General features: G+C 44.2%; 6 protein-coding genes across 6 annotated transcripts; 1 reads left to right on the forward strand and 5 right to left on the reverse strand. All coding sequences in view use genetic code 12, as the record gives it.

The window, feature by feature from the left end:
- Positions 1–1,067: 1,067 nt before the first annotated feature.
- On the reverse strand, positions 1,068–2,223 carry CXQ85_004176 (uncharacterized protein; the record flags this gene model as incomplete). Its single annotated transcript, XM_025487804.1, has 2 exons — positions 1,068–1,808; positions 2,197–2,223. The coding sequence occupies 2 exons, from the start codon at positions 2,221–2,223 to the stop codon at positions 1,068–1,070; spliced, it is 768 nt and encodes a 255-aa protein (XP_025341612.1).
- Positions 2,224–5,096: 2,873 nt separating this feature from the next.
- On the reverse strand, positions 5,097–5,795 carry CXQ85_004177 (CFEM domain-containing protein; the record flags this gene model as incomplete). Its single annotated transcript, XM_025487805.1, has 1 exon — positions 5,097–5,795. The coding sequence occupies one exon, from the start codon at positions 5,793–5,795 to the stop codon at positions 5,097–5,099; it is 699 nt and encodes a 232-aa protein (XP_025341613.1).
- Positions 5,796–8,119: 2,324 nt separating this feature from the next.
- CXQ85_004178 (CFEM domain-containing protein) lies at positions 8,120–8,593 on the reverse strand (the record flags this gene model as incomplete). Its single annotated transcript, XM_025487806.1, has 1 exon — positions 8,120–8,593. One exon carries the CDS (start codon positions 8,591–8,593, stop codon positions 8,120–8,122), a length of 474 nt encoding a protein of 157 aa, XP_025341614.1.
- A 4,905-nt stretch (positions 8,594–13,498) lies between these two features.
- On the reverse strand, positions 13,499–14,068 carry CXQ85_004179 (CFEM domain-containing protein; the record flags this gene model as incomplete). Its single annotated transcript, XM_025487807.1, has 1 exon — positions 13,499–14,068. One exon carries the CDS (start codon positions 14,066–14,068, stop codon positions 13,499–13,501), a length of 570 nt encoding a protein of 189 aa, XP_025341615.1.
- Positions 14,069–15,732: 1,664 nt separating this feature from the next.
- FRP1 (Frp1p) lies at positions 15,733–17,691 on the forward strand (the record flags this gene model as incomplete). Its single annotated transcript, XM_025487808.1, has 1 exon — positions 15,733–17,691. The coding sequence occupies one exon, from the start codon at positions 15,733–15,735 to the stop codon at positions 17,689–17,691; it is 1,959 nt and encodes a 652-aa protein (XP_025341616.1).
- Positions 17,692–19,436: 1,745 nt separating this feature from the next.
- On the reverse strand, positions 19,437–20,411 carry ARA1 (D-arabinose 1-dehydrogenase (NAD(P)(+)); the record flags this gene model as incomplete). The annotated part of the gene is made up of 1 exon (XM_025487809.1): positions 19,437–20,411. The coding sequence occupies one exon, from the start codon at positions 20,409–20,411 to the stop codon at positions 19,437–19,439; it is 975 nt and encodes a 324-aa protein (XP_025341617.1).
- Positions 20,412–21,370: the final 959 nt, after the last annotated feature.

Consider the following 21,370-nt stretch of genomic DNA (forward strand, 5'->3'; position numbering starts at 1 on the left):
AGTGATACCAGTTGGAAGCTACAGAGCTTTTGAGTTTATTGGTGCTAATTTGGTGGCTGTGGCATGTCTGTGGCAGAAGTTAATGGACTTCTCGTTTTAGTACTCATACTGAGTGCCAGAAAGCTAATGGTCATCTAAAGCTCTGGAACTCGTCGATAGAGGAAAGAAAGTAAGTTATTTACGTAATTCAGAACGCCAAAGTTACTCTAAAGAGCTTTTATTTTTTATTTTTTTTGGTTTTCTTTAGTATTAGTTATAAGTTGAGTTGAAGAGTTTCGCCTGATTATAAGAATGAAGAATACTTACACAACATTTGATGTGAAGAAAGGTCACAGAGAAGACTACGATCACATTGTAGGATAGTTGGCGAATAATGAAGTCACGCAAGTGGAAGGCTTGTAGTAACTTTCTTGAACCCATCAGTTCAATTTGGATCATTACTTGTCAGGCTCTTCGTCAGAGAATACACCCTACCAAGTATTTTCACGAAAGCAGAAAAGTATCACTAAAAATTCTAGGATAACGTTGAACCTCCATTTCTTTATTTCCTAACTCTCAAAAATCATCCTTACTTTAAGGTACCATGGTTAAAGAAGTTTGTAGCAATTAGTTACCAATTCTCTCAGCAACCACCATCACTGGATAATCAATGGGTCAGGTATCTTTTGGTCTTGCTAGAGCCAAACTGTCAAAGCCCTTCAAAGAAGAAACCTTCTTCTCCCCAAAGCGTCGTCCATTCTGCTCATTTGGTGTTCAGAACACTTTCAAACGTTGCAGACGGAGTTTCTGAGCTCGTCCACTGATCTTCAAGCTGACGTTGATTTCATTACCAGCTTCAACGAGACTATCTTTCCTGAAATGTTCAAACTTCTTAAAAGCACCTTCTTTGTAACGATTACGAAGTCACTTTTCCAGGAACTCAGTGCCAGTAGACAAAGACTCCAATGGCAAAAGAAGAAGGAGATTTGACATCAAAGCCAACAACACAATCCAAAATAGTGACCTTTCACGTCGTCTCTTGGACCTACTTCAACGTAGCCTGAGTCCTTGGCCATAACTTCAACCACTCACACCCTTCTCTCGTTCATCCACCTTTTTATACTTTCTGCTCCCACTTTATAGCCAAAGACCATCGTTGCTGCCAACAAAAACATCATAAATCCAACCACCGCCAACTGGCCAGCCGCTAGCGTCTCTTCAAGAACCCCTACGCTTCTCCTGGACCGCCAAAGCGTCTCCACGACAAAGAGAACCATCACAATCCACGGAATCACGCCAGACAAGACCACCATTCCTTCACCAAGAAACACAAGAAGCCCAAAAAGCAAGTAGGCAACGAGGGCTCCTAGAATAACACCCAGGTACACCGGAATGTCTGTTTCTCGGCCATAATCATCAATAATCTCCATAGCTGCTTCGTTTAAGTCGACTTTGGACGTATGGGAAGCCAGGTTGGCTAGAGCATTAAGTGTAGACTGGTGGGCACTGGAAAACGCCTTTTCCCAGGAATGTGCAATGTGTTTCTGTTTGGCAGATGGATTTTTCAGGCCTCCAGCAAACACCAACGCTATATCTTGGATAATCTGGCTTTTTATGAACTTGTTGGATGAAAAACGACACTTTTGGCGCTGGTTTTTCGTCTTTCGACAGAACCCAAACGAATGGACATAGTAGTGGGTTTCTTCAAGCGGCCATTTCTCTGGAATGAGTTCTGGCAAGCCCTGGGTTGACCCTGGAGCTGCTGCTTCAAACAGAGCCAAAAGCGACCTGGTATAGGTTGTCCAGTCGTTGGGCTGGGGAACAGAGTACTTGTATTTGGCTGTGTAATTGGAGGGAATGATGAGACCAAGGGAAAGGAAGAAACAGAGAATGAGGAAGAAGGAGTGGGTGCAAAAGATGATGCGGATTCTGTTTTGGGTCCATTTCTGGGGCCAGGTTTGGTGGAGATTGGAGGTGGTGGTGGTTTTTGGATTTGGACATGGTTGATGGAGGAGGAGGGAGTCTGGAGGAGGAAAGAAAGAGGAAGTCTGGGTTTTATAGTAGTGGTTTGGGAAGAAGAAGGAAGGAATAGAAGTGGCTGGAGTTTCCTGGCGAAGTTCCAGAACCAGTACGACTGGCTGTTTCTCGAAGGTATTCTTTACTTCAAGGAAGAAATGGTATTCTCTGCTTCAAGGAAGAAATGGTATCCTGTTGAACTGGCCTGGTTTTCAATTCTGGGAACATTTTGTTTTCTTTACTTTTGGTGGTTTCTTAAAGTTCACTGGTTTGTTGGTTCTGGCTCGATGTCTGTACTAACTGAGCTCAGAGAGCCTGGAGTGGCTGTTTCTGGATTTCCATTGGATTCCTACATCGCCACTTCCTTCTGGAGTTCTGTTATTTCTAAAACTGGAATTTGGTTTGGAGGAACTTTGGCAAGTCCACTTTGGCTCCTGGAATTGCCTTTTTTTTTTTTGTTTTCAAAGGAAGAAAGAGCTAGGCAGCCTTACTGGCGTTTCAAGAAGACAAGGAATGGTAAGTCGAGTTTGAAAGGGCTCGTTCACTTCTTGGGAACCATTTTTGGTCATGTATAACTTATTGCTCTGTATAGTTTTCTTCTATTGAATAATGACACTCTTTGAAGACTTTATTTGCTTGTACTTTTGGTATTAAAGAGCTTTTTTACATAAATAGAAGAAGTCTTTTGAGATGCTGAGTGATGAAAGTATCAGGAAATTGTCTGAGCTGTGCTTACTGAGTTACCGGGAGTACTATGAAAACTTATCAAACTATTCTTGGAACTGTTCAGATGAATCGGTGCCTTGGATTTGTAGGAGAATGGAAATTGTCTACGTCAACAGAGAAGAGTAAAACACAAATTTAATTATATAGAAAGGCAGCTGAACCAGATGGTTTTAGAGTATCCAGATTCTTCAATATGGAGTTTCACAAACATCTCTTAGATGTGATTCACCAGAACTGAGGAAGCCAGAGGACAAAAGGCCTTCCACGAAACCTAAACCAAACCTATGAAGACCTCTTTGCCATTCATAAACCTTATTTAACTTTCCCACGCCCCAGAGCGAGCCTTACTTATACTACTCATACCAGCTATACTAGTTGAACTACCTATACTAGTTGAACTACCTATACTACCTATACCTATACTTATACTACTTATACTACCTATACTAGTTACACTGCCTATGCTTCTATCCATTTATACTAGCCATACTGACTGGTTATATACTAGCAGTACCAACATGGGTAATAGCCATACTAACACTTTTCTTCCTATTTACTTACCTAAATGCCACTTACCTCCTTGGTATATACTGCTTCTGCCACCACGCCTCCCGAAAAAAGCCTCCAGCTTCCACTCTCGGTAAAGTACTTTTGTTGGCTTTGTTCACTAAGCCAGGCGCTTAAGAAGCTCCACAAAGACGAACCAAAGAGCAAGAAGCAACAAAAGGGAGAAGAAAAGGTTTTGAAAGTAAAGTTGACTTTTTGGATGTTTTTGGGTTTTGAAGAGCCAGGGATTGCTTGCTGCTGGTATTCCCTGGATTACCCAATTGGGAAGTCTACAAATGAAGAAGTAAAGAAAAAGAAGTCCAGGATTCTATAGTATATTTCTAGCAGTAAGGATCTATACTAGAAAGCAAGTATAGATATCTACTAGTAAGCGCTTGATTTCGCTAGTAAGCAAGTACTTTATCTATACTAGGTAGTAGACATCTATACTACCAAGTACTTTATCTCTACTACGAAGTACTTTATCTATACTAGTAAGTACTTTTCTATACTAGTAAGTACTTTTCTATACTAGTAAGTACTTTGTCTGGTACGTCTAGTAAACGACACCACCAAGTGCTAGATCTATACTGGTAAGTAAGGAAGTAATTGTAGTAAGTACATCTGTATCTACAGTATTAACTAGACATCTATACTAGGAAGTAGTTGTTTACACTACGGTACTATATCTATGGAAAGAAGAGACTTGGAGTTTGGTTTTACGGATTTCTTGCAAAGGACCTTTGAACAATGTCTTCTTGTTGAACTAATCTTCCATAGCACTTCTCCTACTGGTAACTCAATGAACGGTGTAAGCTGTTTCTGCTTCTTATCAGATGTCAATGGTTCCTATTTTTTTTTAATTTTAATGAACTGACTTCTTCTATTTTATTATCAACTGGACTTCTTTTAAAGTAGCATTGACTGGAAAAGACAGAATTTCAACAAATGTACTGTTTCTGCCCTAATGACTTGTATCCATCCAAAACAACAAAAACTGAGTTTATACTTCTAATCCTTAATAAAGAATAGATAAGAAGTGTAGATGGAGTCTAGATAAAAGCGAAAATAAAGAGCAAGCTTAGGTTTATCGACAACAATAAATGTACTCATACAACAGCAGCTAGCCAGTATAACCAACACCCAGGACATACAGACATTACAAATTCAATTTTACACAAATAAACATACATTTCGGTTCCTTTCACTGAAACCTGGCGGTTTACCATTAGCAATAAATGTACTAGTACAATACCAGCTAAATTCAGAGTATGACCAACAGCCAAGACACTACAAATGAACATACTCTTTGATAGTCGATAAACTGAAACCTGGCTGTTTATCTTTAACAGCAAATGTACTCATAGAATATCAGCAACAAATGTACTCATGTAATGTCAGCTAGTCAGTACAAATAACAGCCAAGACATCCCAGACACTACAAATAAACTCAATGTTTCACTTTTTACCTGAAAGCTGACAGTTTATCGTTACAATAAATGTACGCATACAATATCAGCTAAATTCAGGGTATCACCCAATACAGACATTACAAATAGACATACAATAAACTAAAGCCTTGTGGTTTATCTTTAAAAAGAATGTACTCATACAACATCAGCTATAGCCAGTATACAAACATTACAAGTGTACATAATCTTTTCTATTCGATAAACTGAAACCTGGCGGTTCCAGTTCATCTTCGTATTACCAATTACTATAACCAAACGTAAACTGAAGCATGTATTACATCGCCGCTACTGCAGAGCGTCGACAGTACATCAAATTAGTTTTATATCTTCAAAATCTGAAACCTGGCGGTTTCAGATTTACAAAAGCATGGCGAGACCAGCGGCAACACCAACAGCAACACCAGCTGGACCAGCACCGGCAGCAGCACCCTCAAAAGAGGAAACAGCAGCAGAAGACTCAGCTGGAGCAGAAGCAGACTCGGCTGGAGCAGAACCGGCTGGGGCCTCAGACTCGGCTGGAGCAGAAGTCTCGGCTGGAGCCTCGGTCTGCTCAGCCTGGGAAGAAGTAGCAGAGGTGGCCTCACCCTGGGTGGTGGTCTCGTCCTGAGTCTCCTGGGCTGGAGCAGAAGAGGTGGTCTCTGGAGCAGCAGAAGAGGTCTTGTCGTCCTCCTTGGCAGCAGCAGAGGAGATGGCAGCAGAGGCAGCGTCGTTGACGATCCAGTATGGTTCCCAGACACCAGCGTTCTTACAGATCTGGACAGAAGCGTCAAAGGCCTTCTGGGCGTCAGAACCAGAACACTTTTCAGCGTAACAGTTGGTGACCTTGGAGGACCACGTGGTCATCACACAGAGACAGCCAGTGTCCCAGTAAGGACAAGGAGTGCTGGAGGTGGACTCGTCAACACAAGGTTTAGCACATTCTGGAAGAGAGTCGAAAACAGGGTCAGCGAAACCGTTGATGGTGGCGGTGTGTGGGACCGATGGGTAGGTGGCCCACTGGTTGTCAGCGGCGAGGACGGAGGCAACGAGGGCAGCGAATGGAAGGGCGGAAATCATTGATGGAATAGATAAAGAAGGGGAGAAAAGAAGGTTGGGGGAGGAGGGTTTATATACTTTTGCAGCCAATGTGGGGAGTGTATATAGACAGGGGTTTGGTTTCCTGTATCGGTGTTTGCTATTTTAGGCACTGGCGGTGATCGTTCTGGCCATCTTTAGGTGGCTCTGTTTATGGGTAACAAAGTACCTAAAGGGGACATTGCAGGTTGCTGGTGGGTGGTGATTGGGGAATTCAAGGAAATTTTTTTTTCTTTAGTTTCGAGGGTGGCGGGGCTCATAACGCGCCGCTCGCCCAAGGTGCATATATCAGGCTGCGCATGGCCTGTTTGTTTCATGTGCGGCGTCAGCTTGTGCGTCATGCAGACCCTCGGGTCCGATTCGGTCGGTCGGTCGACCCTCGGAAGTCGCCTCTTTCTTCAATTATTTCGGCGATATCGTCCTGATTTTTTCGATAAACCGTAAGAATACCGAGATTTCCCCTAAAAATGACCTACTCTGTCTAAAAAAATACATAAATATCTAAACCCTTCAAAGTCTCTCAACGGCTTCTCCGGGTCGGTCTTGCCAATGTTGCTTGGTCGTTTTCGGACATTTCGCCAACGAAAAGCAACTTGCGGCTCGGCAAAATCCATAAAGATAGAAAAAGGAAAAATACACAACTTTCCACAAAATGGGAGGTCTAAAAACATTCAATATCTCTAAAACCAACGTAGATCATCAAAAACAAAGTACACACATCGAAAGAGCAGCTTTTTCCGCCCACAACGGTCTTTTTCCGGCCAATTTGCACCCATTTAATCCCAATCTACACCAATTCCCGGTTAAGTCTGTTTCTTTGTAACCCCAGATTTCCCAGATTCTCTATGTCTCCTTACTTTCGTGTTTGTGATTCTTTACGTGAAACTTCCATCCCAAACGAGCCACTAGAACCTCCAAAACAGCCAAAACTCTCTATTTCTCCATCTAAACCCTCCAAAATACCCTACTTTGTTTACCTTTCGTTTATTTTCTTATCAATTCCATCTTCTTCGACCAGCCTTTTTTTTAATTACCGTTTTCTCTCTGTCTCCACTTTGGGTACTTCCATTTCTGTTTGTTTATGTTTCCAGGAACCCAGAATCCCTGAAACTCGCCAAAGGGTCCAGAAGTATCCAAAACCATCCAAAACCAGCCAGAAAGGACTGAAAGGCCCAGGTCCAGAAAGGCCTTTGAACGCACCGCTTCCTATTCTTCTCTCCTCGTTTACCTCCCCAAACCTTATTCTGAAACCAATACCACTAATTAAAACACTTAGCTATTTTAGTTCTTCCTTATTCTGCCCCTCCAGCAACTCAAGCAACTTCTGCCTCTTCTCGTAATTCGCTAGAGTCTAAATATACCGTCGCTTAGCGCCTTTAGACGATTGGCTGCTTTACATTCCTTTCCAAGACCAGACTGTCCAGGTCTGACCAACTCTGACCAATACTGGCCTAGAGGGCCCGTTATGTCCGGAGAAAAACACCTCCAGCCCGATACCTCCTCTAGGGGCCATGTGAATTGGTTGGTGGTTCGTAAGAGGCACGGTTTGTTTGGGAAAGCGTGAAGTGCCAAGGCGTCAAGGTGATAAACAAAGAACAGGCAAGAGACAAGACAATAGTCTTTGAGGGTAAAGTTGGAATAGGAAGAGTGAAGGAAGAGAAGGAAGGGAAGGGAAGGGGAAGCAATGGAATTGGAGAAGAAGGTAAGTGTAGATGGTGATGGAGAGAGGAAGGTGGTAATATGGGTATTGATTAGTAGAACTGGAAAGCAGGGAAGTGGGTTTTGCTGGTAAGGTAATTTTTAGAGTTATCAGGGATTACTATTTATTAAATTGAAGTTTTGTTTGGTTCTGTGAAGTTTGCTAGATGGTCTTTTGGAAAGACTGGTATGTCTACTGAAGAAGAGCTACTTAAAGGTATATTGAAAGAATTGGTAAAAGAGAGACTAGAAAGAGATGTAGGAATATTCAATTAAATGCTGGGAAAGTAAAGAAACGAGTTAAGTGCCTGAAATTTACTGGTTTTGTGTATTTTGGTGAACCATTAATACCGATAAGCCCATAAAAGACATACTAAAACTGAAGGTCAAAAAATAGAACGTCTCTCGCCAAAAGCCTCTAATAATAAATTTCACACTTCTATTAATACCAGTAAATGTCCAAAACAGCTTCCTAGAACACCCAAATCACCTTTCACCGTCCCTATCTCCCCTTCTAGACCTCTTACCTTCTCCTCCTACTCATTCCTAAACCAATCGTACATTTCATAAACTAACTAACTCCAGGAATTCTTTCCCCAATTACACTCCTAGTGGAGCAACGAAAGCACACCGACAAGAATAAGCCCGAAAAGACCAGTTCCATGGAAACTAGCACCGGAGTCAGAAGACGAGCCAGAAGCAGAGCTCGAAGAACCAGTAGACGAAGAACCAGTAGACGAAGAACCAGTGGTGGTAGCAGACGAACCAGAAGAAGTCTCACTGCTTGCCTTAGAACTCGTCAGGCTCTTATCGTCCTTGGTCTTATCCTCGTCCTTAGCTGTCTTAAGCACAGACAGCAACTTGGCACCATCGCCAAAGTCCGAGTCCTTCGTCGTAGCAGCAGCAACCTGCCAAGTGCCAGCAGCCAGCGAAAGCTCCGTAGAAACCGAAGCAGGCATCATCCAGATATTAGCACCAGCGCTCTCACACAAAGAGTAAGCCAAAGAAGTAGCACTGGCAACGTCCTCGCCCTTACATTTCTGGGCAAAACAAGACCCCACTATCCCAGACCACTGGGGCATCACGCAGAAACACCCAGTGTCCCAATAAGGACAAGGAGTGATCTTGGTGGTTGTTTTGACACACTCCTTGGCACAGTCTGGCAAACGGCTGTAGATGGGGTCAGCGAAACCGTTGATGGAGGCTGATTTGGGCACCTGGGGTAGGTGTCCCACTGGGAGGCCAAACAGAGGGCGACAAAGAAGACGATGGAAAGCATTGGGGATGAAATAAAAGTGGATTTAGGGTACTATTTATGGTTGCAAAATGGATGAAAAAAGTGAAAAATTCGGGCCCGTGCGGCTCAGTACCCGGACACCGGTAAAGCCGATGAAAAAACGCCAAAACGACGTTTTTTGACCGGGAAAAAGACCTACATGGGGTAAGTGGCGCCGCAGAAGATGGATAAGATGGTTTTGGGGTGTTTTTGTGGCGTTTGGGTGGGTAGGTTGGGTTGTGGCAGGCCAGCCCAGGGCGATGCGCTTTGACAGGGCCAAGAAGTGACGAGGAACGGTGAAGATTGACAGGGTGGGATGACCTTTTGGGGTCCAGTTTCACAGGGTTCCACAGGGTTTAGGGGTTTTTCTTTGTTTAGGTTTTTTAGGTGAATGGGTGGTTTTTTTTTTTTTTTTTTTTTTTTTTTTTTTACGAGCCGAGCCGGCGCAATTTCCTAATTTTTCACTTCCGAGGTTCCCCGGAAACAAAGCCAACCAGAAAGGTTTGGTGGGTTTTGACGGTACCATCGTGTTCTACAACCTTCAGGGATCCTGGAGAACCAAAAAATCTCCAGAAAGTTGTCTTTTCGTGGATATCTCTTGGCCTTCTTGGACTCCCATAGTTAAGCGAAAAACCTCCCGTATTTCTTGGAAGCCTTCCTTCTTCTCCCGTTTTTCTTTGCCCCCGAAATCTCCATCCTTTTCTGGCCCAGCCAATCACAGCATTCCTGGCACAGCTGCACGGCGTCTGTACGGCGGCTTCTTGAAAGCGCAGATGGAATAGATTAGGAAGCCGCAGAAGACGAAACAAAAACAGGCAACAAAACGTAAACAGAGAATGGGGAGGGTTAGAAGAAGATAATGGAAAGGCAGGGGAAGCGTTGGTTAGGAGTGGTTACGAGTTTTCTGGCACTTTGTGGAGTTTGTGGAGGTTTGTGGAAGAAATGGCTGCAAACGGAAACAAACAAGGCAAGCTGGCCCTCTGGAAAACCGAAATGGCTTATTTCTGGCTTAAAGAGGCTTATTAAGGGAGTTTAGACCGTCCAGGGCTTCTGTGGGTCGAAATGCACCGAAATGTGTCTTGTTCACGCTGCTTCTACCCACAGAAGCCCTTTCCGGGTATACCGACGCCGCTGGTCACACCATCACGTTATTCTTGTCTCTGGTAGCTTCTTCGTCGTTGCTTCTTTTGTAGAAGACCGTTTTGGAGCCGCTGGAAGCTTATTCTGTGTCAAACCAGCGGCCTTCACCGAAGCGCCTACTGAAACGGAAAAGCGTCGCCAGCCACCCGAAATCCCCAGAAACCGCTCAATTCTTTGTTCTCTTCTTCTTTATGCCCCAAACTTCCTCCTTTCATCTATTATTTGTGTGAATTCCCGGTCCTGGCGACTTCTCTCCGTCGACTGCAAAGCGGTTAAACCAGTCTGAAGTCATCGCCAAACGCCAACTCCCGCCACAAAACCGCCAAGCCAAGTCATAAACTGAAGTTCTGCGGCTGCTTCTTCTCCTTTTTCTTCTCCTTTTTCTAGGGCTCTTCAGCCGAGGATGTGCTATCAGATCCATCAGATGATGCCTGAGGCTGGCTGCAAAACGCCCAAAACGCACAGAAGGTCAACCGAGGGCACAGCAAAACGTGTAGCGGTTAAAACGGCGGGACCAGGATGTGTATTCCGAGGTGCTGGAAATGCCGTGGGAGAGGAGGAAAAGAAATGGGTGGTTTGGCAGTGGAAGGTCATGAGAAGGTGGATTCAGCCAGTGAAGAGGAAGTAGGGGAAGTTTTGATTGGTCAAAGTTTAAAGTGTGCTTGGTTGGGACAAGGTTGGCTGTTTTTGGGTGTTTTTGGTTTTGTGGAAGATCTGGAGTTGGCGGGTGGTGGCTTTGTGTGATTGGAAGCGATGGAGATGGAGATGGCGATGGCTGCAAACGACCGATATCGCCGGGGTGGAGGGAGTGTTAGTAAGCAGGGAGGAAGGAGAGAAGAGGGAAGAAGAAGGAAGTAGGAAGAAATGGGAATAAATGGGAAGAAGTGGAAAATATGAAGTGGAAGTGGAAGTATGAAGTGAAGCAGAGTGGAGAAGTACTGGTGAAGAAATGGAAGGTGCTCTTGAAATGACATTTAAGTTGATTCAGAAGATCTCTGGGTAATGGTTGGTAGGGAAGTATTAGTAGGTAATGTATTGGTAGTATTGGTAGTATTGGTAGTGGAAGTACTGGAAGTGGAAGTAGTGGTACTAGAAGCAGTCGGAGTATTATCAGAAGGAGAAAAGTGTTACTGGAGATGTAAAGGAAAGCTATTTGTAATAGTACAGGTAGTGGAAGTACTCTTAGTGGTGTGAAGTAGTGGAAGTACTGGTAAGTACTGGTTATGGTGTTAAGTAAAGTAGAAGTAATGGAAGTACTGGTAAGTAGTGGAAGTAGAAGTAGTAGAGTAAAAGTAGTACCACCATAAGAGCAAAGCGGTTACAGGGGTATAAAGGAAGCTATTTGAGATGGTACAAGTGGTAGAAGGGCCCTTAAGTGTGATTAGTAGTAGAAGTAGAAGTAGTCAAGGTGGAAGTACTGGAGAGTACTGGAGGTAGTAGGAGTAGTCGAACTGAAAGTAGAAGTAGAAATAGAAGTGCAGAACTGGAAGTAGAAGTAGCAGAGTAGTACTATCAGAGAAGCAAAGCCTTTCTGTCTGTGGTAATACGAGTAGTGGAACTACTGGTAAGATGTAGAAGTACTGGTTATGGTGCTGAGTAAAGTAGAAGAAGTGGATGGAAAGGTGGAGGTGAAAAGAAAGTATGGAGTATTTTATGCTTCTTGAAAGGGAACGTTCAGGGTATGTACAAAGCTTGACTGGCCTCTTGGGAACTGGGAATATTAGAGTACTGTCTTCTTGGATCCAACCAGTAGTAGTGAGACTGAAGGTGACAGTGGAAGTACTAAGACAAGAAGCCCTAGAAGAGGCAGTTTCCTTAATAAAAGCTCATAATTAGAAGAAGTGGTAGTATTGGAGGAAGAAGTACCAGTAGTAGAATTAAAATGGAAGTTGTAATAGAAGTACTGGTAGTAGTAGTAGTAGTAGTAGTAGTAGTAGTAGTAGTAGTAGTAGTAGTAGTAGTAGTAGTAGTAGTAGTAGTAGTAGTAGTAGTAGTAGTAGTAGTAGTAGTAGTGAGACAATATCTATCTACCTATCCTAGTATAAGTATCTTAGCTTCACACCTTCTCTTCCTTCTTCTCCTTCTTTCCCTCCTTGACCACCTGGGAAGCTTTCCTGACCATCCATGTACTTCCTTCACTGCTCTCCAGCTTAAGCACCCACACTGACGTCAATGAACAACCCACCATTTCCACTGAACCACCAAAAATCCCAAAATACACTTGTTTTATTCTTTTTTCACTGCCCTAATTAATCACACATACCAGCCTCTTCCCTTTAAACAACCTCCTACGTACTTCCATGGCACCTTCTCTTCCCAATTTGCAGCCATTCAAACAGCCACCAAAATAGCCACCAAACAGCCATTAAAACAACAACTTCCAGTTTCCACATGCCTTTCTTCCATCCGTTTCCACCGTCCAATCATCCTCTTTCCATTACCAGCCCCAGCTTCTCCAGCTTCTCCAGTTCCTCCAGCTTCTTCTGGCTCAAAACCACCTCCATCCATTCCACCTCCATTCCAATCAAGAGACTCTTCGACCAATTGAATCCACCAAAAAGAACATTACTTCTTTCCAACTTCCCCAACTTCCGTTTGTCCTTCTCCTTCTCCTTCTATTGTTCGTTTAGTCAACCTTAACCCAGCCAAGCCTTTACAGCACCTGGTAACCAAAAACCACCCTTTGAAGCTCTTTGTCCCGATATATCCGGCGTCTCTTTGTCCTCGTATATGGAGGTTTCAGTTTTGGCTGTTTTAGGTGGTAGGGCAGGAAGAAGGAGGAATGTAAGGTCTTTTTGGTCCACAAGTGGTATACTCAATTGGGAAGAAGCAGGTGGAATGGAATGGGAAGGAGTAAGAAGGGGAATTATGGGTTTGAAGAAGTAGGAGTATTTGGTTTCTGGATTGCAGGAAATAGGTTAGGTTAAATCTACTTGTACTGGTATTGAAGAAAAGTCAGTTGGAGGAGGCTGGAGAGTGGTAGAACAGTAAAACGTAAGAATGGCTGGATATACCTTCAATTGACTTCTGGTGGCTTAAAAAGCCAAAATTGAGTACCTTTAACTTCAAGTGGTTTCTAGTAAAATCGTCAATTCATGGTTACTTAGAAGTAGTAGGTCCTTCATACCATTGACCAAAAGACTCAAAGAGACCACCAATTGCATAAACCATTAACCTTCAAACGTAACTAGACCTAATCCTTCTCTTTACCTTCAGTTCCCAATTGTCAATTGCCAATTCTTAGAACCTTCCCTTCAGTCACCTCTCCATCTCTACACTTGGTCTATCAAATCCAATTCCAATAAAACTTAAAAGACGCTATTTACTATATCTTGGAGCACCGAAGTGCACGAATTAAGCCAGGCCGGCGGCCCAGACCGGCAGGTCTGGCACCGGGAGGTCTGGAAGACACATGTATTCATGTGTTGGTGGTGAATGAGTAAGTCAATGGCAGTTTACCTGGTTGAACCAGCTAAACAGGTTAAACCAACTGGCCAGTCTCGGCCTGGAGGCCTCAACTGCCAACATACTGGACCAACTGGCCAGTCTCGGCCTGACGGCCTCGACTGGCTTAGGCAAAAAACCCAACTACCATCACCACAAAAGCAGCAGCTCCAGCCACAGCACTACCAGCGCCGTTTCCAGAACTAGTACTAGTTGGACCACCGCTTCTAGTCTTATCCTCGGTTCTAGCAGTAGCCAAGACAGAACTGACAACCTCAGTCTTGCCCCAAGTAGCGTCCTTAGTAGTAGATGGAGCCTCGTGAGCAGAGCCAGCAGCCAGCGAAAGAAGACTCAGCACAGAAGATGGCATGTTCCACACATCGGCGCCAACCTTGGTACACAAGGAGTAGGCCAAAGAAGTGGCCTTGGCAACCTCGTCGCCACGACAGCTCTCGGCAATACAAGAGCCCACAATGCCAGACCATTGGGGCATGACACAGAAACAGCCAGTGTCCCAGTATGGGCATGGGGTGTTTTTGGTGGAGAGTTCCACACACTGACGAGCACACTCAGGGAGGTCTTCGTAGATAGGGTCGGCGAAACCGTTGATGGAGGCAGTGTGAGGGACCGATGGGTAGGTTGACCATTCGTCCACAGCCATAACCATGGTAAGAAGGGTAAGGAAGATGATGTTCATTTTTGGCGGGGAAAACGGGGGTTTAGGGGTAATTTGGGGTGCTGGGAACGAAAAAGCGGTTAAAAGTTCACTAGGACCGGTGGTTTTGGAGATATACCTTGGGGAAGTGAAGCTTGAATAATGGCTGCAAAAACCAGAGAAGGTGAGAAATGGTGCTCTATTTATGTCACTTTTTTTTTTTTCAATGGCCTTCTTTTACATAAGTGATGCTCATTGTTTGGCCGGTTTTTAGTGTGGATTTTCTTGGGTCATCAATTTCCAAGAATTTCTTGATTTCTTTTGTCATTCGGTTGACGGAATCTTTCTTGGTGCTTTTTGTGGATGATAAGGATTTTTTTTCAATATGGGGGGTGACTGAGGTGATTGGTTTATATGCAGGCTGTACCCTCGGAAGTCGGAATTTCCCGTTCTTTTGTATGGCCCTCGTAATTCAACTTTTTCATCTCATGCATATGCATAACGCAGCCCCCGACTGGCGGGCTCGCAACGGCGTTTTTGCAACCCAGAACTGTCCGGCCGGTTCCGTTTCCGGCTTGTAGTGGTGCATGGTACCCTCGGAAGTCCATTTTTTCATTGGTATGGGGTCTCCGACTATCGGCTTACCCCCGGAACCTAACCCAACCTAAACCTTAATACTTAACCCTTATTCCTACCCTTTCCTCAAAGCCTGGCCTAAAATACCGGCTTGGCACGGGCGCCGACTTTTAGTTTTTACGAAAATCGCCAAGCTTTTTTGGTACATGCATGAAGAAGAATGAAATGCATTGTGAGACTGCACGTAAGAGTAATCTACGACCATCGGTACTGCACCAAGTCCATCAGATAACTTCATGCATCTGCACCAGTCTGCAGCCGAAATCACCGGTCCAGTCTCCCTCTCTCAAATGGACATATCGCTAATCCCAAACCTATTAATGCAAGCTACTCAATAGCCCTCGGAACTCACTTCCTAGGAATGAGCCTATGCCGTCTAATTTCCCACCCTCGGATCATCGCCCCTCCCTGCCTGCCTGCCTCATCCTTCGCCCTCTCGGGGCTCCAAACCAACCACCGATATCACCATCTAACATTAAAAACCGTCGCCAAATCAATTAAAACCCCGTCCGTTTCCAGACGACAAGAAAAAATTCCCCTTCTTTGACCAATTTCAAACATACACTTTTCTTGGACTCTTTGGACCACCAGGTAAGACCAGAAAACCCAAACATCCCTTCCTCCTCCCAAGCCTTTCTTGTCCTGCAGATCCATACCGTATTTGGACTTTATCAAAAAGATCAGAAAAGTCACGATTTGACTTTACCAGTACTCTTGTGCTTCCTTTTAAACCACGGTTTCTGGTTACTTTTCACGGAATCTGAGCATTTCAGACGGTTACAGACCACAGAAACCAGCCAGACCCTTTTTTTCCCGTTCTTTCAGCCGTTTTTTCGAGGTTATACCGATTAAGTTTGAGTTGACTTTGGTATAAGCACCCGATTTTCCATTTAAACTACTGAAAGGTTAATATTTATTGAAGATTTTGGTTTCCCCGTGCCCGACTTCTATATAGACGAAGTTTCACCGAAATCCAGATCTTTTCAGCTACAAAAACCACCAAAAACTGACCTTTTACTGGTTTTTCATCTATTTCATCCCAAACATCAAAAAACCTCCCAAACTCCCCCATGACCATCCCCCTTGGAGACCAGTTCTTTGTGGAAAAAGAACGTAACATTCGGTACGAGTTTCTTGCCATGATGGTGAGTTTCCTCCTTCCCATGATCCACGGTATCCTATTCAGCTGGATTCCATACTACCTTCGAACCAAAAGGTCTGAAAAATCCCTAAATCACCATGGCTACTGGACGCTAATGAGGCACTACGCCAACTTTACGAAAATCTTCAAAATCGTCATCTTCAAACACGCCTTTTTCGTGCAACCAGCGATGCTTGTACTGATAGCCATTCACCTAGGCTTAAATGCTGTTCTTTGTGTTGTTGGAACCAAAGAAATCGACTACGAACCTCAGTACTATGTTGTTTCCAAGAGAATAGGCCGTATAGCCGTGGGAAACCTTCCAGCGATTCTTCTTTTCGTGGCCAAGAACGACTTTGTTTCTACAGTAAGTGGGCTTGATTTGGATAAGTCGGTTTTCTTCCACAAATGGCTTGGACGGTTTATGTTTATTGCTGTGACGATCCATATGGCGCTTTCGCTTGAATACTGGCTTTCGTTGAAGTTCTATATCATGATCCAGATCCCTCCCCAGATCTTCGGCATGATTTCGTATGCTTGTTTGGGCATGTTGACGTTTGCATCTTTCAAATTCATCAGAAACTTTGCTTTCGACTTCTTTTTAGCCCAGCATCGTGTTTTCAACTTTATTATGCTTCTTTTGGCGTTTTTCCATAATGGAGGCAACAAAGCTGCCGTTCTTTTGGCTGTGCACATGTTGGTTTTGGACAGAATCACGTCCAGAGTGTTGGGAATCGTCACCAAGCGCAGAGGACCCACCAAAGGCAAATCTGAGTTTGAAATCTTGGACGAAACGACCATCAGAATCTCCATTCCAGTGGAAATCAAAGACCATGACCAGGACCGCTGGTGGTGGTTCCTTGTGCCTCGTTACGGTGGCTGGAGAGCTGGCCAGCACGTTTACTTGAATGTGACGAAAGTGAGTCTTTTCCAGTACCATCCATTCACCATTGCCAGTTTGCCAGATTCCGGAAAACAGGTTATTGTGCTTAAGGTGATGAAGGGATTCACCAAGGGCCTTTTGAAGAAATTGCATAAATTGAACGAAACTGAAGATCCAGAGAATTCTGCTGAGGTTGATTCAGTGAGCTCCAGAGCTTCAGGCATCAGTTCCCCTAACCTGACGACTTCCCTTGCCAGCGAACAAAAACTCATGGAGGCCGTGGAAAACGACGATGTCCTTAAACCACAAGTCCAGGAACTCAAGAATATTCTTGATCTGTTCACGGCACCACGCATTTTCACCATGAAAGCAGGTGTAAACGGGCCTTACGGTGCCAAGTACCAGCCATTGACGAAATTCGAAACCGTTCTCTTCTTCAGTGCCGGTTCTGGAGCTGCTTTCACGCTTCCAGTCGCCTTGGACCTTCTCAAGAAGCTCAAGCAGCGTGACGAGGCTGGCGACTACATGTACAGACCAGAACACACCAAGGTGAAGATTATTCTTTGCATGAAGAAGAAGGCCAACCTCCAGTGGTTCGACCATCTTTGGGAAGAGTTCCTCCCGTTCTTCAACGAAGGCAGAGCCCATTTGGCTCTTCATGTTACCCTGGAACAGCCAGAGAAGGTGTTTGAAGTGAAAGAAAAGGAAAAAGAGAGCAAAAACGAAACCCACGAGCAAACCTTCATCAGGCAAGAACTGCGTGGCTCTTCTTCAGCTTCTTTACAAGACTGGAGTGGTTATTCGGTCACCCACGGCCGTCCACAGTTTGACGATATCATTACAGACGCAGCCACCGAGCTTCGTGATCCAAACTACAGAAGAGCCATGGCCTGTGTGGGATGTGGACCCGAATTGTTCAATGGCGAGATCACTTTGAGTTGCCAGAAGAACAGAAAGGTTAAGGACGCTCCAGATGTGTACTGCTACACGGAGTCGTTTGGATGAACAGGTAAAACGTTCAGTTCTTATTGCATTGTACGATATTTTTATTTAGAAACGACCCATTTTATATAGACACGGTCATGTTAATACCAAGGTTGGATTAAGAAGGAAGTAGGCTGTCTTAAGATGTGGGATTAATGTCAATAGTATTTATATGTGGGTCCATAGAACTTCCAATAGTGCTATGGGAGCCGTTGAAGAGGAAGAAAAAGACTGGCTTGAGGCTTTGGAAGTTCTTATAAAGGGAGAGTTTGAAGAGTAATAGCTTCAGCTGAGTTAGACTGAACAGCCAAAGCCAAGAGTCGCTGACTTCCAGAAGCTTGAGTTGTGAATGAACTAGAACTCGTATAGTGATAGTTGGAAATGAACCGTAATTCATAAAGAGGCTATTACTCTTCAAGTAGTTATGGGTCTTAAAGGAATTGGGTGTATGGTCTTCCTGTGAATTGGTCCCTGAATGGTGTACTTGTTGATGTTCAAGCTGGACATACATATCAGCTGGCAGTCAATGAAAGGAAGCATATCGGAATTAGAAAGACTCACTTTGGGTCAATTATGATTAAAAGAGACTTTTAGATGCTTCACAGGTTGTTCGATGTAAAGCTGATTTTTGGTGGTTTACACAACTGACTAACCCTTGAAGCCTTTCCCTTATATACTTCCAGGACAACTACAAAGTATACTAGTCCCTGAAAGATACCTTACTTTAGAGATAAAGAACAGTTGAAGAGTACCATCTATATTAGTTGTCCAAGAAGAGTACCCTCCATTTTATTGAATCAAGAAGTGTATCTTTATATCTATACCATTTGACTAAGAAGAGTACTCTCTGTATTATTTGACTAAGACCTTCTTGTATCTATATGATTTACCCAAGAATAGTACCTCTAATGCTACTTATCCAAGGAGAGTACCTATGCTAGCTATTCAAGAAGATTACTTTCTATATTGGTTATCCATGAAGAGTACTTCCGATGATATCTAACCAAGAAGAGTACTTTCTTTCTTAGCCTTTATTTTATTGAATCAGTAAGAGTACTTTCGAATATCAATGAAATTCTGCTTTGGTTTTTGGCTGTATTGGGGGTGTACTATGGTTATCTGGTGATATTAGGTATACTCAAGAGACTTCGAGAAGTAGTGGAAGTGGAACCACCAGCGTACTGTTGGAGTAAAGGTATCATCTTACCTAAATTTGAATCACAATGACGTTGGAAAGGGAAGATATGCTGACCATACTTGGTAGTTCAAGGGTATAGTATAGCCATTAACACAAAACCACCTGGAGCACCAAAAGTCACTCTTAACTCAAACCATGAACCAGAATACACTCTCTTCAAATGTATACTAGAATATCAAACAATATTTATGGAATAATGAAAAGTGTAGATGATGGGGAGGGAGATGAATACTTTGAGTTAAGAAGTTCATTATGACTCCGTATTGAATATAGAGATAAACACTTCGAGTTAAGAAACTTCAAGATGGTGACTTGATAAGGACTCCAGAGTCGTAAATAGAGTAAATCAACAAACTTCAAATGGAGCTTTCTGAGAGAACTAGACATTGACCATAGTAGCTTTTAATCCAGTAAGCCATGAACTGCCAGTAACCATCCTTCCAACACTCCACCTACTCCAACCAAACCTCCACTTCTAACCTCCCAATCCTACAAATCTCCAAAACCCCTCCTTTCTCCCTCGCCTACACCTTCGTTCATCAATCATTCTTAAACTATACATGCTGGTCTATTTCTTAGCAAAGCGGTCGCCCTCCCAGTACTTAAAGCCAAGGCCATGGCCCCAAAGCTCGTTTCTATACCTCTTGGGCTCCTTCTCTCCAAGCTCGTGGAGCTGCTTCAACTCGTCCTTGGTCAACTCAGGCAACCTCACGAGGTTCTTGATTCTGTCCAAGTTGGACGTACGAGGCAACGACACTCTGCCTTCCAAGATATGGTAGGCGTCGGCAACTTCGTTTTCTGTCACCTTGTACTTCTCTGCAAGCTCCTTGACCAAAGGAATCTTGACAATTGGAGCTCCTTCAGCACCAACTGGCGAGTAGGCTTCAGTCAAGATATTGTGCTTCTCAGACCACTCCACAAGGTCTTGCTGGGGCAATTTCGGGTGCAATTCGATCTGGTTAAGCACGGGCACAATCTCTGTTTCCTTCAAAAGCCACTCCAAACGCTCGATGTTGTAGTTGGAAACACCAATGGACTTGACCTTGTTGGTGGTTTTCTTGATTCTCTCGAGCTCTTTGTAGACTCCAAGGAACTTGGTGCCTGTAACTGGATCGTCGTCGTAGATAGGGTATCCAGATTCGTCTAAAGGTTCAGCAGGCAACCCGTTTTCGTCGCCGTGAAGAGCAATTGGCCAGTGCTGCAAAAAGAGATCCACATAGTCGAGGCCCAATGTCTTTAAAGAAGTATCCAACGACTTCTCTGGATTGTGCCAGAACGAAGGCCAGACCTTAGTGGTAACAAAGATATCCTCTCTCTTGACCACTCCCTCGGCAAACAACTCTTGAAGAGCTTCTCCCACGTACTTTTCAGTGCCGTAGTACCAGGCAGTGTCGATGTGTCTAATTCCAGCCTTGACAGCAGTAACCACTTCAGTCTTGGTATGAGAAGGCTCCTTGGATGGAACCGTACCGAGACCCAAAGCAGGAATCAGGTTTCCATCGTTCAATTTAAATCTAACGTCAGTTGCAAGCGACAGAGACATTTTGATGCCTTGGAAAACCAGGAATACTGCCTCCTTTTATACCCACTGTGGTTGCGCTTGCTGGGGGTCCCACAGCGCCAGGGTGCGTTCCAGCTGTGGTTGTGGAGACCCTGGAAGGCAAGAGGCTGTCAGGGACGTCATAGTGTGTTAGTTGCTGCACGGACTTGGACCCTGGGGTTGAATTGCTGAGCAAGCGAATTCTCGAGAATGGGCGGTAGCCCAGGCTCGAGAATGAGCGTTAGGTATTTGGGAATTCTTATCCAGCAACATTTACCGTTCTTGTAATGTTACCTTCTACGGGTTTTCATGCTTTGGGGGTACTTGAGCTGTGGCAGCAAGTATTGCCTCGAGTGGTATACCAAACACAGTAAGAAAGTGGCTTGGCTGGAGGTGAAGCGAAGACAATTTAGGGGAATGCACTGGAAGCTTCGTTGGATTGTAGAGATTACGGTTGTGCTTCGAAACGACGTTTCCACACTTTTGGATGGTGGAAGGTTTGCTGTTACTGGTTTTTTGCAACTATGCAACTGGCTTTAACGCTGTGCATATGTTTTGACTTTGCTGCAACGTCAACCTCCCCGGGATTAGACTTTGGTTTGGTGGTTTAGAGGGCTACGGGAAAAGGGTTTGTGGTTCGGGTTTGTGGTTTGGGGTTTAGTGAGTTTGGTGAATGTAGCTGTTCTGCCTCCTCAACCAGTACTTCCCTTGCTATGTACTCATATACCCTGGACAAAACTCGTTGGGGCTTCTGAGCAACCGGGGACGCTGCCGAGGCTAATTACCGTAAACAGAGGGAGGTCTTTCGGGATTTGGGTTCGGAGTTCGTGGTGTTGGTTAGAGACCGGTGCGCCGGTCTGGAGTGACCTGATCGCTTCTTCTTTCCGTGGATGATTGGGACGGTAGAAATGAATGACGTGTGGAGTTAAAGGTGGTGTTATATGACGTGGTTTGGTTTGGAG

This window comes from Candidozyma haemuli (assembly GCF_002926055.2).
Source record: "Candidozyma haemuli strain B11899 chromosome Unknown G_2014730914, whole genome shotgun sequence".
In the NCBI taxonomy this organism is placed as follows: domain Eukaryota; kingdom Fungi; phylum Ascomycota; class Pichiomycetes; order Serinales; family Metschnikowiaceae; genus Candidozyma; species Candidozyma haemuli.